The sequence below is a fragment of the Leptonychotes weddellii genome, chromosome 3, assembly GCF_054177405.1.
Source record: "Leptonychotes weddellii isolate Sample4059 chromosome 3, ASM5417740v2, whole genome shotgun sequence".
Lineage (NCBI taxonomy): Eukaryota > Metazoa > Chordata > Mammalia > Carnivora > Phocidae > Leptonychotes > Leptonychotes weddellii.
Genome location: NC_138371.1, coordinates 167,334,017 through 167,353,090, shown reverse-complemented (window position 1 = coordinate 167,353,090; position 19,074 = coordinate 167,334,017). Strand labels below are relative to the sequence as shown.

Here is a 19,074-nt window from a genome sequence, read left to right as displayed (position 1 = left end):
CAAGGAGTTGAAAGAACACCATGATAAAGGAAGATAGCGCAACCAGGTGGGGTAGGACATGGCAAGATACCGAATACCTCTATTCTAACTACGTTAACTTAAAAATTAATTTTTTTTGCACAGCAAATTCTGCTTATTTTGGCTAACAAAAATTCTAGTGCAATGAATTGAAAATGTTCGCTACCATCAGTGATAAAATCTTTGTCTAGTTGGATGTAGAAGAGCTGAGTATCTTCCTCAGCCTTTGTCCCATTCGGGAATGTCTTTGTTGCACCCTCTCCCCCACCCACACCCTCACCACAGCCAATGGTGCCCTGATTCTGGGAACACAGGTTTTGTTGTTTTTTTCCCCCAGTTATCTTGAAAGCCCTTAACTGTGCAATCTTATTTCTTAAGTGCTATCTCCCTGTATTTCTTTATTCTCTTTCATTTATACATGATACCTGACAGGGCCAGACCAGGTACAAGTCCCATTCCAAACCCAACACTCTGGAGACATTAGGGAAAAGTAATGAAATAAGTTAAGAATAAAAGAAACACTACAGCTGATAATTTTTAAATAATTTATCCAAATATACTCAATCATCTTTTCCAGTCCTTTCTTGAGGGTCATTCACTGAATGAGAAAATTTGTTCTGGAACGGTCTTAACTTGCCTTGTAGTCACCCTATTTGTTATCAAGTCACATTTCTTTCTTGGATTCCCTTTTACAATTATATTGGGTTGACCAGTGGCATAACTAGTGCTGACTCAGAGAGCCCAGGATGAAGCCCTGCTCTGCATAAACTCTTCCCAAGATGCTTCACTTTAATGCCATGGTTTGCTAAAAGGAATAAAATGAGGTCATGCATGTAAAGCATTTAGCATTGTGAGTGGCTTACACTGATAAATAAATAAATGTTAATTATTACTCAGATGCACTTTGGTTTTCCTTTAATTAGATTTACAGTCACATCTACGCCAGTCTATAATACAGCCATGTTCCCCAGACATCTGTGGTAAAGAACAATAGTTTTCTTTTTATTTTCAATCTTTTGCAGAGAGATACCGCCATAAAAATATAAGACCATTAAGTTACTAGAAAAGTATTTTTAAAAATACAAAATAAAAGCTCAGCATTTTTATTTTTACATCCAATAGATATAAAAAATACTCTTAAATTGTTAACAGAGGTTTATCAGTGTTTTTGCTCAATTTCTGTACTTGTTTCATTGCAGACAGGGAATAAACAATTTGTAGCTGGACACAGGTCCCTGAACCATACTTTACATAGTATTATGATGGAGACTATGTAATATATTCTATTATTTACCTTTCGAATGAGATAACCCTATTTCTAAAATGTTCTAAAACATTCACTGACATTGTCATGGTTAGTTTCTATATAAAGTTGGTTTCATTTGATATTTCTGCTGTAACAAAATTACAAATCTGTAAAATCCTTACAATGGAAGGTGAGACGGCACCGATAATCCGACTTTGAGACGTCACAAAGTTCTGTTTTGATGAAGCCTCCGAGTATCTGTCAGACCAAGAAACTTGCATATATTCCTGCCTGCATGGATGGATACCTGTTGACATCATCCACTCAGATCTTCCAGAACATTTTTTAAAACTAGTAGCAGCACTTTTTCTGGATTTGATTATGTTCATTCAGTCTGATTCCCTTCACATAAAACACTGTCAGTTCCACGTTTCTTTTTTAGGGAAAGTTCAGTATAGTTAGCATATGACCCCACATATGTTGGAGAAGTACACCATTGGGAAGCTGATGTGTGACAAAACAGCAGAACACATTTGATCTGAGAGCTCAGTTTTACTCACAACACCACCCACTACGACACCCTCATCCCATTCCAACCCTGCCCTTGGGAATTTACGACAGCCATGAATTGTGTTTTTCTAGGGGGGTGGTTGACAACAGATGGCAGCCAACCCAATTTCTGTTTTATTCAATATTTCTTTAATTGGCCAATGGGGGAAAAAGTTGTGCACAGGCTGGGTGAAGGGGAGAAGAGATTCATTTTGGGTGCTTGTGTTTTCCTGTTTCTTTCTTTCTTTTTTTTTTTTTTTCTGCACTCTCAAGAATCTACTTTTTCCTCTCCTTACAATTATTTAGAGAGATGTGTCACCTCTGCCAACATGATAGCTTACATCATTCATTACTATTTTCCATCTATATTTTCTTCCATATGTAGGCATAGATATAAAGATCAGCAGATAAGATACATATTTTCTGTTTTAGTTGAAGGAGTAATTCAGTTGAATTAGCAATTATCTGTATCAGTTATCAATTGCCTTTCTGTAACCTATAACAAACAACCCCAAGAGATGATGTGGCATGTAACAGATAAGTGTGTATAGCTTGTGCACGGGGGTCAGGTGCAGCTTGGCTAAGTAGCTCTGTAGATCTCGGGCGGGACCTGAACGTGTGTCTGGAAATAGGCTGGCTTAGGTTGGAGCGGTTGGCTCTGCTTCACCTATGTCTCTCCTCAAGCAGGTTAGCCCAGGATGCTGTCATGGCTGTGTAGGAGGTTGAAAAGGCAAGTCCAGGTGCACAAGTGTTTGGCAATCCTCTACTTTCTTCACCTTGGCTCATGGTGGGAGGACGTGTCAAATTACATACTAATGGGCATAGATCCAGGGGAGGATGACGAATACGGCCATTTTTGCAATTGATCACATATCTAAAAAAGTAAATATTTTCAGCTGAACAATATGATAAATGAGTAGGAATAGTTAAATATATTTATCTTGATGAAAAGAAATGTATTTGGGCAAGCTACTTAACTCTCTATGATCAATTACTTCATTTCTAAAATGAAGATAATAATAGCACCAATCCCATAGAATTATGTAAAGTGTGTAACACAGTGCCTGGTGCAGAGTATACATAGTTTAAGTATTAGTAAGAGTTATTAACATTATTATTATTATGTTATTGTAATTGTTATATAATTATAATGATATCAACATTATTATGTTGAAGATTTCACTGTTGTGCACCGACAGATATGTAAGGGTGGTGTATGGTTGTATCAATACTTTCTTAAGCGTATTTATTTTATAAGTCTTTTGCTAATATTTAAAGCACTGATACCATCTGTTCATGTTACAAGCATTATTATTTTCAGAATTTAACCATGTCTATATTCTAGAGAAAACAGATTTAACGTTAGAGAACCAGTTGGCACATATTTTTCCTTATAATCTTAAAATTTCTTAATTAAAGATGTGCTGTAAATACTTCATATTTTTATTTGTTTCCATTTTCTTGCCTTAATAAATTTTATACTAATGTTAAGAAATGGTAGCAAGCTTATGATTGATACCAGTTTGATATTTTCTAAAAATCTCTGAACATTTATTAATTTATTAATGGTAATAGGAACATATTCCAATGCTTCCCAAACTCTAATATGCATACAGATCACCCGGAGTCTTGTTAAAATGCAAATTCTGATTTGGTAGGTCTGCAATGGGGCCCCAGATTCTGCATCTCTGCCAAATTCCAGGTGAAGTTGCTATTTAGTCCCTGAATAGCAGGGACATACCTATATTCTCCTTATGTATATATTTAAAGATTTTTATATATGTATATATAATATATATGAAAATATACAAAAACACAGTTATATAAATAAATAAAATAATTAAATTATTTAATACTTAATCATTACAATAAATAAATTGTGTTCTTGCCACAATTCTAAACAAGTACGTCAATAAATCATAAAAAGAAAATATTTATTCAATATTATATAATAAATTAAAAATATATTTAATAAATATATCAATTACTATGTCTAAAGATAAATCTCTGTATTTATAATGTCTCTAAATGTCAAATAGTATCTTTCCAGCAAAAAGAAAGAAAAAGAAAATGTCTTCATTTACAATTTTTTTCTCCAGAAACTACTTAAGTACAGCTTCTGGACCTATAAATATAAGTACCAAGAGACTTCTTTGTTGGTGAGAATATACTTCAAACCACTGGGTCCTGTAATCAAATGAAAGCTGTCTCTTAAACACAAATGTAATTATGCTTTAGTTTGAAGTACACGCACAAACAATTGGCTATTTTTTTTTCTTCCTGTAGGCATTCGTCATAGTCTAATATTATGAATATTTGATTATGTAGAGTTTCAGGTAAATACGTTAGTTAACTCAATTGTCTGCTTTTGAGTGTTAACTACAAATTCTGTTTTGTCCCCAAATTCATGACTGTAAATTCTTCTAAAAGGTCAGAATATGCTTCCCTTATATGTAATCTTAAGGGTGCTTCATATTTCTTTTTTAGAGCTGGCCAGGATCAGAGCGGTATCATTAAAGCACATCATTGATTTTGAAACTACAGAGGTGAAGGAGAATGGGATAATTCTCTGCTGACCTCAGAGAATTCTACAAATTCTAGTAGATGACATCTCTGAAGAGTAGAAAAGGAAGAAAAAAACTGAGAATTCTGGTTAAATGGATCTTTGGGATTCCTGTATGTAGGAGTGTCTGTTGTGTTGAAACCTAGAAGGAATAATTAAATCACTACTTCACTGTCCATAATATCAGTGAACGTTCGAGTTGCACTTTGCGATTCTATGTATAGCTTATAAATATAACTATCAATATAACTAGAGTTTACAACTCAATGTATAGTTTACAAATCATTTTGCACCTCTATTATCTTATTTGACATTTGCAAGAACCCTTTATGATTTGTTACTGTTCTTCAAGGAAGAACTTGGAATCTGAGGCTCCCTCTTTCTCTCAGCTTAAGCCTGGGGAGAAATACTCCAAAGTTCAGGGTCAGAGTCATTACTGAGATGTTGATGGGAGGGGACTGAGCTTTTTGATGACTCTGAAATACAGAGGTTGATAGAATATTAACAGCAATTACTTATTGTGTGTTTATTATGTGCTATGTGCTAGTGTATGTCGAATATTTCCCTACCCTCTCTTTTTAATTTATTTTAGATTTGCCATGTATTCTAATAAATGCTGTAAATTTATCTGGAATGCCTATTTTTATATTTTCCTTTGGAAACAGTGGAGGTGGTGGTGGTGCTGTTGGTAGGCAAACTTGTAGATATTAACCAAAACATAAATTTTCATTTAGTCCTAGATGATGCTGGGACTGAAGGAATTTGCAGGCTACTACTTGTGTATCCTTACCAGAAACCCCAGCTCATAATACACTGTATGGGTTTTTCCAGGGACGAAACTCATGAAAATTCTCACTCAAATGGTTTACATTTGTATACATGAAAATAAGTGCAATCCAAGTTCAGTTTGGGAATACTTAGCTCTTCAGTAATTTGAAATGAGATGAACAGCCCCTCCCCATTTACCTAGATTGCGAAGTCCTCAAAATGTACCTTAGATCAGAGTTGGCAAAAATTTTTGGCAAATCACCATACAGCGAACACTGTAGACTTTGCAGGCCAGACCATCTCTGTCTCGACAATTCACCCCTGAACTTCAGAGTGTGAGCTCCAAGAACAGGCAAGCAGCTATATCTGGCCCTTGGTCTGTAGTTTGCTGGACCACTGACTTAGATCCTCACAGTCACTTCTCATTCTTAGGTTATGGTTAATCCTGAGTTATCTGGGTTTATAGCTATTCCTGGTATGGATTATGGAACATGGGCCTTCCCTTCCCTCCACCCTCTTCTTTCATCCTGAACCCAGAAGCCTTGCTTTGTACATGCAAATGGCCCATCAGGGTATTTTCCTAAACAAAGGCATTTCCCTCGGAAGAGGGATCCTGCCCCTACTGTTAAGATCGATAAGTACACCACAGATGGTGCTTTCAATTGAGAACAACCACAACATAAAGGGAGATATGAAATTTTTGTCTAATTGTTCTGTTTGTCTATTCTGTGAGTGGATGATTTCATCTGGCAGTGGTGCAAATTAATACCTAAGCTTCTGCTGGAACTCAACTGTTGTTGATTTTATTGTGGTATCGGGGGTTCTAAATATAGGCAGGCAAGACGAGGAAAAGACACACCAAACTCCGTATCTATTTCGTTTTGGCAGTCTCTGAGAGCTTATATTTAAGCTTAAATTTAAATAAGCATTCTCATATTATCACTGCCGGTTTTAGAGCATTTCACTGGTGCTCTCATCGTATTACTCAAATGTATCAAAACCATACGGTTGGTTAGGGCTGCGTTGCTAAGCCACCTGGGGTTCCTTCTTTCTTTAGTACTTTGGCTTCTCTATGTTGGGGGTCTCACACCTCAGGCTCATGGGTCCCATCTCTGACCCTTGGTCTGCACACTATCGAAAAACAAAAACAAGAACTAAGAAATAGTTGCCACCATTAAAAGGAAATTTTATCTAGAAACCTGATTTTCTTATTTCCTTTGGAAAACCAGACTTAACTAAAGATCTAAGGTTTTTCTTGTCTACCATTCTGTCTCTTCAACACTGAGCCCGAGTAGGGGGCACATGTAACCTCATAGCAGGCGCTTCTCTCTTGTGTCCACCTGGTCAGTAGAGGCATTGAGTTTGTGACCCCTGCTGCGCACATGTCCCCCAGGGATCTCATCAGCTACAGTGTCCACCTGGGGACTTTTCAGTCCATCTGTCCCCCGAAGCATACTGTGGGACTCAGACACAAAACTGTGACCGGGTTAACTGTATGGTTATTATCGAGAACACATATGTTTCTGTGTTATGTTTTGTTCATTCGCTCAATGCCACTTTTTCCTTGCAAGGAAATACCTTTTAGAAGTTAGTCCCGAGAAAAAGAAAAGATTTTCTCTCTTCAAGAATTTTTAGAACATATGGACTTTCTGTTTCCGTCTGGGCTACTGGGAGGTTCAGAACTCAATTTAACAATGCATCATAATTCTGCTGATATTTCTCTCTTGATAATTATTTTAATGCTAGTTACTAAAGTGAACATACATATATGCATGTTGTACAATTTTCCGGTCCATTTTGCAAGAGATTGGGCTTCAACATGTCAGTGTATGAGTGTTGCTAATGTCTCAGAACCTGCCTCCGCATAGGCAATAGATGTGTGTCCATAAAATACTCATCGGGCTATGTCATTATTCCCTTGCTTCTTCAAGAAGGGATGTCTGCCTATCTACCTCGTGCTCGTAAGAAAGCCTATGTAATTATCAGAGAGTCCAAGCCCCTATCACATTAATCTACCTTCCTATCCATATATCTGTGAAGTCACTGGCCCAGCTCCCAGAAAGAGGATGTGGAATGACTTGTTCAGAGTCCCCAGAGACAAACATTTTATCTAAAAAGACAGTGTCAGATGTCCTTAAGGTATACTCTGAGAACAAATGACTTCTTCCTCATCTAGGCTCTTCGTTCTCTTTCATATGCAACTTAGAGAAAAGACCCTGCATACCTCATTTGCTGATGGTAATGCTGTCATCCTGCATCCCGACAGTGGGGGATCAGATGGGAGTAGGTTGACTTCTCTGTGGAACTGTTTTTCCAGAGCTAGAGGCCCTGGTGTCTCTGGGTAAAGGTCAGCCAATGGCATGGTCTATCCAGTCAGCTTTTCGCCACTCCACTCCCAGCTGGTTTTGAGATGAGTTTTAACTCGTCTCAAGTAATACACTCGGATGGATGCCTTGGCCTGTCTCAGTAAAAGACAAGTGACACACTGAAGTCTAATCTGTCATGGAAGGTGCGCATTCAAACAATATGTTGTACTTACTAGTCTTTTGAGGACAAACCAGCTTTATAGCATTCCACTTTATTTCCCTCACCACAAATGCATGAACACGCACCCTTTAGTCAGTTGTCCCTCTGTGCCATGGCCTGATTAACCGAGACTGTCGTTTATTAGCAAGAGAAGTAATGAGGTGATATTTGGAAAAATAGGATTTAGTGGAAAGCCGGAACATTTATTTAGATGGGATCTCATTCAAACCTGAGCTAGCATCATCTAGAAGAAATGAAGGCCTACGTAAGTTCCTTTGGGAGTGTCTAAGCCCATCTTTTGGCTACTTTTAATCTCATCGAATTAATCACTGGATCTGTTTATCTTTGTCATGAGAAGCATCTGCCAATAACAAAACCTGTTCCCCCGGGAAAACTATTAGCCTTCAGTGATTTAAAGTAAGTAATGGGGCACTCTGAATAAATTGTATCCTGCAAGAGACACCATTTGATAATTCACACTCTCATGAGAAATATTGGAAGAACCTTTCTACAGGCAATAATGTCACATTCCTTATTATGGTTAGCATAACTTTAACTCTGACAAGTTTTATTTTTAGTCCCTAAAGGATGTGTTTTTCAGAATGTGTACAGAAAATAACGTTTGAAAAGAAAAGTTATTTTCTGCAGTCATAAAAATCTATTAAGGTGAATTTTTTTTCAAGTACAGTGGTATTTTTTAAAAGATCAGTGACAAGAAAGCTCTGTTTTTGCATCTATATTTCATATATATAAAATAGCACAGTGTTGAACTATTTAAAATAGCCACAAAGACAAGTTAAGTGGCTTCCATGTCTATAATTAGGAAGGTTGAATTTTTAAATTATTATTATTTTTTAAAGATTTTATTTATTTGTCAGAGAGAGAGAGAACGCACAAGCAGGGGAGGTGGCAGGCAGAGGGAGAAGCAGACTCCCCATTGAGCAAGGAGCCTGATGCGGGGCTCGATCCCAGGATCCCGAAGGCAGCAGCTTAACCGACTGAGCCACCCAGGCGTCCCTTAAATTATTTTTAATAGAGGTGTGTCAGAAATGCCTTTGTCGGCTAAAGTTTAGAAGTCTGTAAAAGTCGCCTATGAATATTTATGTCATTAATGATAATCATAAGGTAGTAAGCTTTGTGCTGCCCATCGGTGGGGATCGTGGCTTTGAGAGTCATGGCACTTAATTCATGTTACCCTCTCCAGAAACGCCGGGTGGACAGCAGTCAGGGCAGCTTCTGATGTTTCTCTTCAAGAATTCCAGTGGGGTTCCAAAGCCTGGAATTGGTCTTTATTTCTAGCTCCTGTCACTACAGCTCCCTAACACAACATCCAGCCTCAGCTCCAGCGGCTAGTTTGTGCGCCCGCTGATCCTCATGGTTTTGGTGTCAGGTTTCAGTTTGTGTCTTTGTAGGTAAAACGTTATCATCCTATATATCAGTGATCCAGGGCACGGCTAGCGACTATCAGGGTAGCATGTAATGATTCCTATGGAAATACTGAAAATAGATGAGCAAATACCATAAGTATAGATTTTATTTTTGTTTAGCCTATGGTAAATATATGATGCTACTTTGTTGTGCTTTTTCTGGTTATATTCTGGTTGAATTGTATTCTGTTTCAACAAGACTGTTCTGAGTTTGCTCAGGTCTCCTAGTTTCCTACAAAAAGACATGCATACTGTTGCCTATGCATATATTCCCAGGAGTAGCAGATTCTTCTCTGTTCATTGTATATTGGAAAAAGTACACGGACAAAGAGTTCATGCAGGACGAGGTGCGGCCAGGTCATCCCTGCCCCAGAGCTGACTCCTTCAGCCTGGCGGACAAGTTTCTGGAGGAATAAAGAAAAAGTTCAGAGAAGCTCCCATTCTTTTCTCTAACTGTTTTTTCTTCCTCTTCTCTCGACAGGAACTTTTTACCCCTGAATGCAAGTTTAAAGAATCTGTTTTTGAAAACTATTATGTAATCTACTCATCTATGCTATACAGACAACAGGAATCTGGTAGAGCCTGGTTTTTGGGATTGAATAAGGAAGGGCAAGTCATGAAAGGAAACAGAGTAAAGAAAACCAAACCAGCAGCTCATTTTCTACCCAAGCCATTGGAAGGTGAGTGTTATGTGAACATTATCCCTCTCAGTCTGTGACACGTTTATTTTTCCCATTGCTAACTCTACATTGGCCACAAGGAACCCTCAAGAGAATGCTGGAAATTTTCCGTATCTTGATCTGGGTGGTTGTCACACAAATGTCTACTTAAATTATGAATTTAAGATTTGTACACTTTATATACATGTGTGTGTGTTTATACATTTTATAGATATATAATATATACACACATATACATATATACACAAATTGACAGAGTATATAAAAATATATCACATATATACACATATAGCTAAGTTTTGAAAATTATGGAATATAAGTATTTGCCCATTTTGATAGTCTCCAGCTAAAATAATCACATACTTGTGAATTACTATAATTAGAGAGAATAAAGAGTTAATCTCTTGGCCTTTAAAGAGCTTGTTGATGTCAGCTGTCTCCCTTCCAGCTGTACACTTGTTTAGTAAACTCGGCTATGGCCCTGCCTTCTTCTATATTCACCTGTAAACAATGAAGCTTTCACGTTCACTTTGATCAGATTCCCAGAGAGCACACTGTAAAGTGTTGCTAATTAATCAGAAACTTCTGCACCTTTTTCATTAAGGATTCTGCCAGAAGTGCCCTTTACCTTATCTATATAGTATTCGAGAACTAGGGAAAAAAAAATTGATCTTGAGGCATTTCAAAAGTGTTGTCTATTCAAATACTTCTACCTTTCGCAGAAAAGCAGATCTACAATAACTCAATAAACACTTTCATCTAACTTAGTTTGATTTTCTTTTTGTTTTTTGTTCCTAGAGGAAAGGTTTAGCCATCAAGAGAAAATGTATATTGGTTTTATAATCCATCTTCTCTATAGGAATAAGATAATTCTAAATATTAAAGGTTAATTATTAATTATTTGTGGATGTATAATTCAGCTTTCAGTTTGCCTATGTTTGGAAAACCACTCTTGTTGGTTAATACCATCTTTATAATTTCAACAATGATGGCTTACTATCCCCATAACTAAATTTGCCTATAGAACAAGTCATTGAAACCTAAACAATTAGCCACAAGGGCCTGTCTAGGAAAGGAAAAATTATACCAGAGTCTGAAATATGAGTGAATTATTCTCATTATATGATAGATCATCAGAGTAGAATTAGAGTAGAAATAAGAAGTGAGAGGGTTTTACTGTCCTTCCAAAGTAACACCTCTGCGATTTGGCCTTACTGTTTTACATGAATCGAGACCATCAGACTCACCAATATTCAAATGCAAGTGAAACATTTGAAAACTAAGTCCATAAATCTTGTTTATTTGCCACCTTGCTTTGTCTCTTTGCATTAACTTTTGTTTTGAATATGAACAGATATGAACTAACTAAATTCTAAAACCTTATCTTCTAGCTGCATAAACATAATGAAAACCAAAAGGGCCTTTATGTCTCTTAACTGAGGCAAAAGCTGGAGACCAGATATTTTTATATACCTAGCAGGAAATATCTAAGACTGAGATGTTGGGTGTAATAATACCACTTGGTATTTGAATCATACACTGAACAGTTGTGTGTATGTGTGTGTTGTGCGTTCATGGACTTCAGAGGCAGAGAGAAACAGTATTTTCAAATAATTAACAGACAGAAGTACCCTAAAAATAATTAAGGGGGTATTATAATGACGGAGGTTATCACATAGTGTAATTTATAGAGGAAGATTAATTTCAAACTTTCAAATCCCATACAGGATGTAAATTACATGATTGGAAACGTTAGGGCAAATTAGGTACTTGATTTAATCATTGATGCTCTGGGGCATTCATATCTCTTACACAACTTCACCGCATGGACAGTCAAGGTTAATGCTCTGACGCCATTGTCTCCTAATTGAATTAGTAGCGGGAGTGAGAGATTGGAAAGCGCTTCAGGGATATGGATTAATCCCTTTTAGTACCTTGCCGACTCATCTCATGCAGGTCTGGTATACATATGCGCTTTCAGAGCTGTGTGCTGCTGAGAATCCACATGGTGCATTGATCCAAGAGCTATAGATCTACCACTATGATAGTCCACCCACCCGACCATGAAGAGACAGAGTGAGTCTCTTCATGAAATATCCTATAAACAAAACACTCTCCAAAGCCTAAACAGCAGGTTAGACAGCTCTAATTCACCAGTATTTCTGATGGCAGATGATTCTAACTTGGCTGATTTCCCCCAAGTCAGTCTTACATGTCCTAGCACAGGATTCCCTAGAGTCAGTTGCCAAAAAGCCACATGAACTGTTGTGATTAACTGCGCCACTGGATACCCCTCAAGCAACTCCTCCGTGCTCACTTGCACATGGCTCCCACTTGACCTCTTGTCACTCTGTGCTTCTGCCTTATTTTTAACAAGCTATCAGAAAACGAGGCAAAAAAATACAAAATGCCCCCCACCCGTGCCTTCAGTTTCCATGATGGAGGGAGAGGAAATCTAAAGGCTGATCTCCAGAAGGCCCCGGCTTCAGGAAAGTGAGATCCTGGTCATTGCTTGGGGATAGCTTTGAAGTTGACACTAGAGTGATTGTGTTGCTTTTGAACCACTTGAGAGAAAAATAATGTAATGATCTAGGGTGTATGTACCTGGCCTCGAAAAGATGAATGGGAACGAGGGGGTTCAGGGGTTGACATGGGCGTGCCCTGGAAGGGGAAGTCTGCGCTTTCCTAGTTGTGCAAAGCGAAGTAGGTTAAGTGCTCGCCCGTCCCCCACACTGTGTGCGCGCGCGCATGCGCCTCAGACGTAAGGCGCACAAAGAGGCCACAGCTCCTATTTACACCTCCTCTCCTAGACAAAAACCCAGCGCACCCATGTCCATATTTTAGTTCTATAATCCAGAGAATGCGAAGGAAGTCATTGCTGCCCGGGGCCGGGGAGGGGAATGACGGCTTCAACACAGCAGTTCCCTCTGCTGCGCGGGGGGCCTGGCCACGCTCGAACCTAACCAGGTCATGTCTCCTTCCCTCCTTCCTTCATGCCCTCCCGCCTGTCACCAGTTGCCATGTACCGAGAACCCTCTTTGCATGACGTCGGAGAAACGGTCCCGAAGGCCGGGGTGACGCCGAGTAAAAGCACAAGCGCGTCGGCAATAATGAATGGCGGCAAACCAGTCAACAAAAGTAAGACGACATAGCCAGATCCTCACAGGTGTTGTGACTTTCTCGTCCTGAGCACAGTGGAGTGATTTATCCTTGCCAGACATTCCTGCGCCCGTGGCTGAGGAGCGGCTGGAAGCAAGCCGAGGCTTGCTCTCGGCTGTCTCGAACTTCTTGGTTGCGAGCGGATAAATCTCCACCTGTCGCGCGCCCAGAACAAGAAGACACCTGGACAACCAGCTAAACTCAGACCATGGAATGCCCTACCAGATATGGAATGCCTTTTTAATATCTTTTCTGTGACCGTGACACTTCATGTGAATGACACACTTCACAAGTACACTCGATACCTTGCCTGCTGACAGCTACCCATAATCCTTTTCGAGTCCTGTTCCAGCGAAATCCATGTGTTTCAGTTCAATTTTGTAGCACACCAATACTATTGAGTAATTTCTAGTTAGACGCTGTAAACCTGTGCTATTAATGGATTTCTCTTCTCCCCGTTTTCACAGGGCTGCTCGCTCCGCTGTCTGTGACCTTTTGCAGAGATTGTACTCCTCTAAATCTTAAATGTGGCAGTTGGCCTAGTTCGGAGAGCGATCAAGGAATCAGGAAGCCTTCTAAACCTATTATTACAAATTGCATCTATAAAGATTAAGAGTGTTGTCTCCGGTTCCCACTATCGATTAAACACACATATACGCTCTATCCAGTACAGATACTGTGTTCTTGAGGTCGGCGTTGCCGGGGTGAGAAATGGGTCAAACACAGTCCAGGGGGAAGCTCTCTACCGTATGTGTTTGACCTTCCCCCTATAGTTTCTTTGTGTGTGTGTGTGTTTTATACATATCACAAGCTTACTGGTAATGGTAACATTTGCCTTGCCCAGCGAGCAAGACCCACTGGTTTTTGAGAAAGTGGGTCCAAAGAACTCTGTAGGCCTTGTAGGCCTGATTAAGGTTCATTTTTCATCTACTGATCCTCATTATTTGGACAAAAGAAAAAAGAAAAAGAAAATTCAATAATTACAACCTACAAGAATTGCGCTACCTAAATCCATTTCCGATATAATCCTACCGGTTTTTAATGACCCGAACTGAATGCCATCCCCGGGTTTGGCTGCGTTCCACTCATACTCAGCAGAGCATGGGCAAGGCGGCTGTTGTGTTCTTTTCTGCAGCAGCAATGCAAACGTTAGTTATTAAATTAGACTTTAATATTTTTGGTGTTTAATGACAAGTTTTTAAACTGGACATATTAGGAACAACTATTTTTTTTAGCTCAGCATGCTGAGTCAGGTACTGTGTATCTCACCACTCCATACCTGTAACTCAGCTTCTCGGGGCCCCGATAGCCCAGCGGCTGGGGTGAGGTGCCTTGCCATGAGCTCAGAATGCAGTCTGTTGAATTCTTCTGGATAAAATTCAAGGCAAACCAACACGTTCAAACATCAGGTTTTTGGTCCACTCCATTGATCTGCTTTTTGTTTTATTTTGCTTTTCTTAATTTCCTTTTGCCTAAGTCCGAGTGCAGGGAAGACAACCGCTAAGAAAGGTCACCAATGGTTGACTGCACAGGGAAGAAACCATGCAAACCGTTCACGATGGGATGTAAGGAGTTTCAAAATGTGGAATACGAAACTGTTTGGAAATATATTTGTTAGCTCTGTGTATACTTAATAAAATTCAATGTTTCCTCCTCGGAAGAGTTAACTGAGACCAAACTGAACCTCATTTATAGAAAACTATACGCAGGATCATGTACTGGCCTCTTGTGATTATTTCCATGAGGAAGGCTGACCCAGTCGCCATCCCCCCCGCCCCCCGCTCCCCTTCCCCCCCCCGCATCTGCACTGTATTTCCTGGGAAATTATTTTGCCACTGCGTTCCTAAGTCTCCATGACAGCCCTTGCCCGGCATTTAAAAAATTTTGGCCTGCTTAGCTGATTAAAGATTTAGTATAAATTTAACTGTTTATGCTTACTTCATTTTCATATTGGATTTCATTTTAATAAAGAAAAAGTTAGCATAACGTTTGAGTAGATTTATTGTCAATAATGTTAAAGTACGAATACAACAAAACGATTCCTTCAACCATTCTTGATTTCTTGTGACACCATTTTAAAGCCTATTGTTTTCAACAGGATGAGTTAAAACCCATTAGATGGATTTCACGAACCAATTATTTAGGGAAGACATGTATTCTATAATCTGTGGCAAACTGAATTATTTAACTTGACATTCCAATTAGATGGGCTTATAGACACTGCTTGCCCCAACACACACACACACACACACACACACACACACGTACACACCAAACAACCCCACCTATTGGTTTTTGGTAATCAGCCCTACTTGCTATTTTTTTCCCCCCGCAAGCCTATTTATTGGTTAAAATTAAGACAAGATTTATTTTTGTAAATGACTGAGATTTATGTCAATGTGCACCTCTGTTTTGTTTTGTATATGAGTTGTCTCCAAGGGCATTTATCCCTATGAATGGATGTCAAATACTTTCTTCTAATATATGTTTAGACATATTGCAGACGGGTCCTTGTTATTTGTAAATTAGACGGTTTCCTTCGTGTCTGGTCTCACCTGTTGCATGGGACGAGGACAGCACTGAGGAACTGCATGTAGTAAGACCTGTGTATCAAGAACTGTTGGTATGTACTATTCAATTTACATACAAAGAGTCTGTCTGCATTGTACAGTTCCTGTGTTTAATACCATTTGTTGTATTCACAAATACAACATACTGAATAAAATATTGATATGAAGGCATATTACAAAACATCAAACAACTTTATGTAACAAAATGGCATTGCTTCACCCACGAATATAGAGAAATGTCATGTAAATAAGTTGGTACACTCAATGTTCCCCTTGACCATGCCAAAGAAAATTTTAGCTCTTTGATGATACCTCTCTTGCTATTTTTCTGGGATAAGATGCCACCATTTTTTCCCCTCAAAAATTAAGTTTGCTGTTGTTAAGCAAGTGCAATCTGTCATCATTGATGTTCTGTATAGTAAATCTGATGGAATTCATTTGTATCTACAGACCGTGTGTTTTGTACCTCCATGTACATTTGTCAGTTGCATCGAGTCTCTCTAATGTTACATTCCTTTTGCATGCGTATCTGGTAGGGGAGGATTACTTCTACTGCTCTGTTACGGTAGCTGATTGCTTCACCCACCCCTCTGCAACCCTTGGGAACGTTCGTTGTTTTGATATTCCAGGGGACACCACTTTTATTTTCTTTTAAGTTTGCTTTCTAAAATATTTGGCTACAACTTTACTTGGAAAAATTATGGAAGAGATGCAGATGGTGCACCCTATGTAAAGAGTAAAATGGTACTGAGCAAGATTTCGTTACAAATCCTGCAGAATTTAGGGATTCTTGCCCTAAACATTTGCCTGCCCTGAGTGTTTGGGGATAGGAGATAGCTTTAGGAGCTCCACAAATGGGCCAACAAGACTCCTGCTGCAGTCCTTCTAATTATTTACCTCTTGGAGAGTAAGCAGAGTGAGTATTTTTAACACACCGGGCCAGTTGCTCACTTAATGCCTAAAGCACTAAAACAGTCAGATGTTTTCGAGATGACCAATGTTAGATTTGGTTTTCTTTTAGAAAACAAAACAACAACAACTTCTTGTTCCTTAAGTTAGACATGTATCACTTCATTTAAGGTTTTATTCCTAATATTACAGGGAGAACTAATGTTTGAAGGAGAGACCAGATTGACTAAGAAATCCATTTTAGGAGGAAATAAAATAATTGAAAACTATTTTCGATTGTATTTAAGAACAAGACTATTTCCAGGGAAAGCAATTGGCTAAACACAGACATACCAACATCCAGTCGCAAACGGTGTTACTTTGGAGTAAAATACATTTCCTAGCTTAAGTTTCTTAGCTTACAAGGGGGCACACAAGGCCTATTGACTCTTGGATACTGGGTGGGGCTTCAGAGATTGATAGTGAGTCTGTAAGCAAAGGCTGAGTGGTGATTCGTTTTGTTTTTTTTTCTCAGTTATCATTCTGTCTGATCCTGATGTTTGCTGGCAAAGATTGTGTTTGCATTTGAAGTGGTGGAGGCCATTCCTTTCAAGGTGCTGCAGGAATCTAGATGAGCTCAAGGGGTCCTGGGAGAAAATGGGGTATAATTATTAGCCTCCTGGGTCTTAGGACCTTAGCTGAATTTTACTGAAAAGTCCTTGTGGAAGAATTCCTCAGTAACGGTGTGCCAACAAGCAGGGTGAGGGCCAACACCAGCAGCAGACATGTCGCATCCTTCCCAACTGACGTTAATCTCCCCATAACTTCACACGAACTCGAACGAGCCGATGAGCTTCGCACATTTACCCTTCCCCTACTACAAGTCTGTTCCTGCCCTGCCTTTTTTTGAAAGAGGGAGTTTTTTACCTCAGTAACAGAATTAAAAGTTAAAATACAAAATCACATCAAAGAAGGGTAGGATTTACCTCTTTACATGTAACCGTATTTTATTTTTTCCAACTTAAACATGTAAATTAAATAACTTCTTAATAGGTCTATTGATGATTGCCTTGCTACAGTCAAATTCATATACATGCATACGAAATATTATAGCAGACAGAAGTAAAAAGAAACTATTTCTGTTTTAAAAGAAAAATATTCATTAGCGATTAGGTACCAGGTGACTTATTCTATAACTCAGTTTCAGTTCAATAACTTGTGGCTAAATCAACCCAGGAGATAACTGACTGTCATATATTTTCAGCCTTGTCAAAAAATTTGAATAAATCACATTGCGAACTTTCTAGTATAATTTCTCTGTCTCAAAACTTTTCTCTAAAAAAAGTAAATGCTGAGGACACTTTTCTTATATGAAAATATAAAAAGAGAAGCCCTTTCTTTGTAGTTGTTAACAAAAGGGATAACAAACGTAGAGAACCGCAAGAAAAATAAGACACACCCAGGATTCCAGGATAAGACAAAGGAAATTAAGGGCAGCTTCAGGAGAGCTCAGGTTGGCAAAATGCTGCCAGAAGGCTGGGAGCCAAATCGAGCACAGTCTGTTTTTGTAAAAATGCCCATGAGCTCCGAACGAGTTTGCTTTCTGTTTTCCCTTTTATAGTTCTAAAGTATTAAAAACAAACAGAGAAGATCCAACAGAGATGTATGTGACCCACAAAGTCTAAAATATTTACTCTGGTCCTTTATAGAAAGCAGAGTTCTGCAGGAGGGGAAGCTGAAGGTCGTTTGTATACGATGGCTTCTAGATAATGAAGGGAATTCTGATGATGGTGCATCATCGAGTCATCAAAAGTGCTGCTGAACAATTACAACAGGTTGGTGTGAGGCTTAAAACAATTAGATAGAGAGGAGGAAAGAATATACTCTATATTATTTCTCAACTGCTTCTATTTCCCTCATTTTACAAAACCGATATATCAACGGACATACTCAACAAAAGAGATACAACTAATACGGTTGCACTCCATAATCTCAGGATAGAGATAACAATTTTATAAATCTATTAAAGTATGAGAACACTATTAGTACTATAAAAGTCGGCATCAGATAAACTTTCTCCTAAATAATTTTCAATATTAAATTTTTAAGTAACTCGGCAGATGCGTATTTTCCTTATTTCTGGTGACTTGACTTATAAAGTCCAAGCCATGACTCTAGAATATTTACATCATTAAGTAAAATTTCCAAGTAAAAATTTTCATCTTAAACAATGCGGAAAAAATGGTTTTGTTACATTATTCTAGGATTTTACAAAATATAATTCGCATTTAGAAAAAAAATGGGTTTTTTTAGCTCCAAATAATTAACGGTTGCCTAAACTAATGTGTGTAAGTAGATTTAACTGTAAATATGTAAGGGAAGTCCTAATTATTGTACATTTTCATAATTCAATGTGAATTTCATACAGAGCAAAATTTCACCATTAAGAAAATAAACATTTTGTTCCTATCGCTGAGTGAATATTTGTAATTTCTACTTAACACATTTCTAGATTTTTTTTTAACCCTTTGAGCTTTGAGACTGGCGTCATTTGATCACAGTATCTCTTCTTGACTTCTTGGCATGACCCTACTTTTGCAGTAAATAATGTGTCCTTAGAAATAAGAGTCTTTTAAGGGAAATGAATGCATATTTCAGGCCCATCGTAGGTCCAATTAGA

General features: G+C 38.4%; 2 protein-coding genes across 9 annotated transcripts in view; one reads left to right on the top strand and one right to left on the bottom strand.

Annotated features, from left to right (window-relative positions):
* Positions 1 to 14,922, top strand: part of FGF14 (fibroblast growth factor 14) — a 586,337-nt gene extending 571,415 nt beyond the window's left edge. For all 5 annotated transcript variants that reach the window (XM_081815181.1, XM_081815183.1, XM_081815184.1 and 2 more), the window contains 2 exons: positions 9,579 to 9,777; positions 12,793 to 14,922. In XM_081815181.1, coding sequence (XP_081671307.1) covers positions 9,579 to 9,777; positions 12,793 to 12,929 — 336 coding nt within the window. In that variant the 3' untranslated portion in view covers positions 12,930 to 14,922. The remainder of the gene's footprint in view (positions 1 to 9,578; positions 9,778 to 12,792) is intronic.
* The window catches only part of ITGBL1 (integrin subunit beta like 1), a 244,585-nt gene that overhangs the window by 23,467 nt on the left and 202,044 nt on the right, over positions 1 to 19,074 (bottom strand). Inside the window, exon 12 of one of the 4 annotated variants that reach the window (XM_081815179.1) lies at positions 14,920 to 19,008. The exons of the other annotated variants lie outside the window; for them this stretch is intronic. Coding sequence (XP_081671305.1) covers positions 18,984 to 19,008 — 25 coding nt within the window. The 3' untranslated portion in view covers positions 14,920 to 18,983. Of the gene's footprint in view, positions 1 to 14,919; positions 19,009 to 19,074 lie in introns of those variants that run through there. 4 annotated transcript variants of the gene reach the window in all.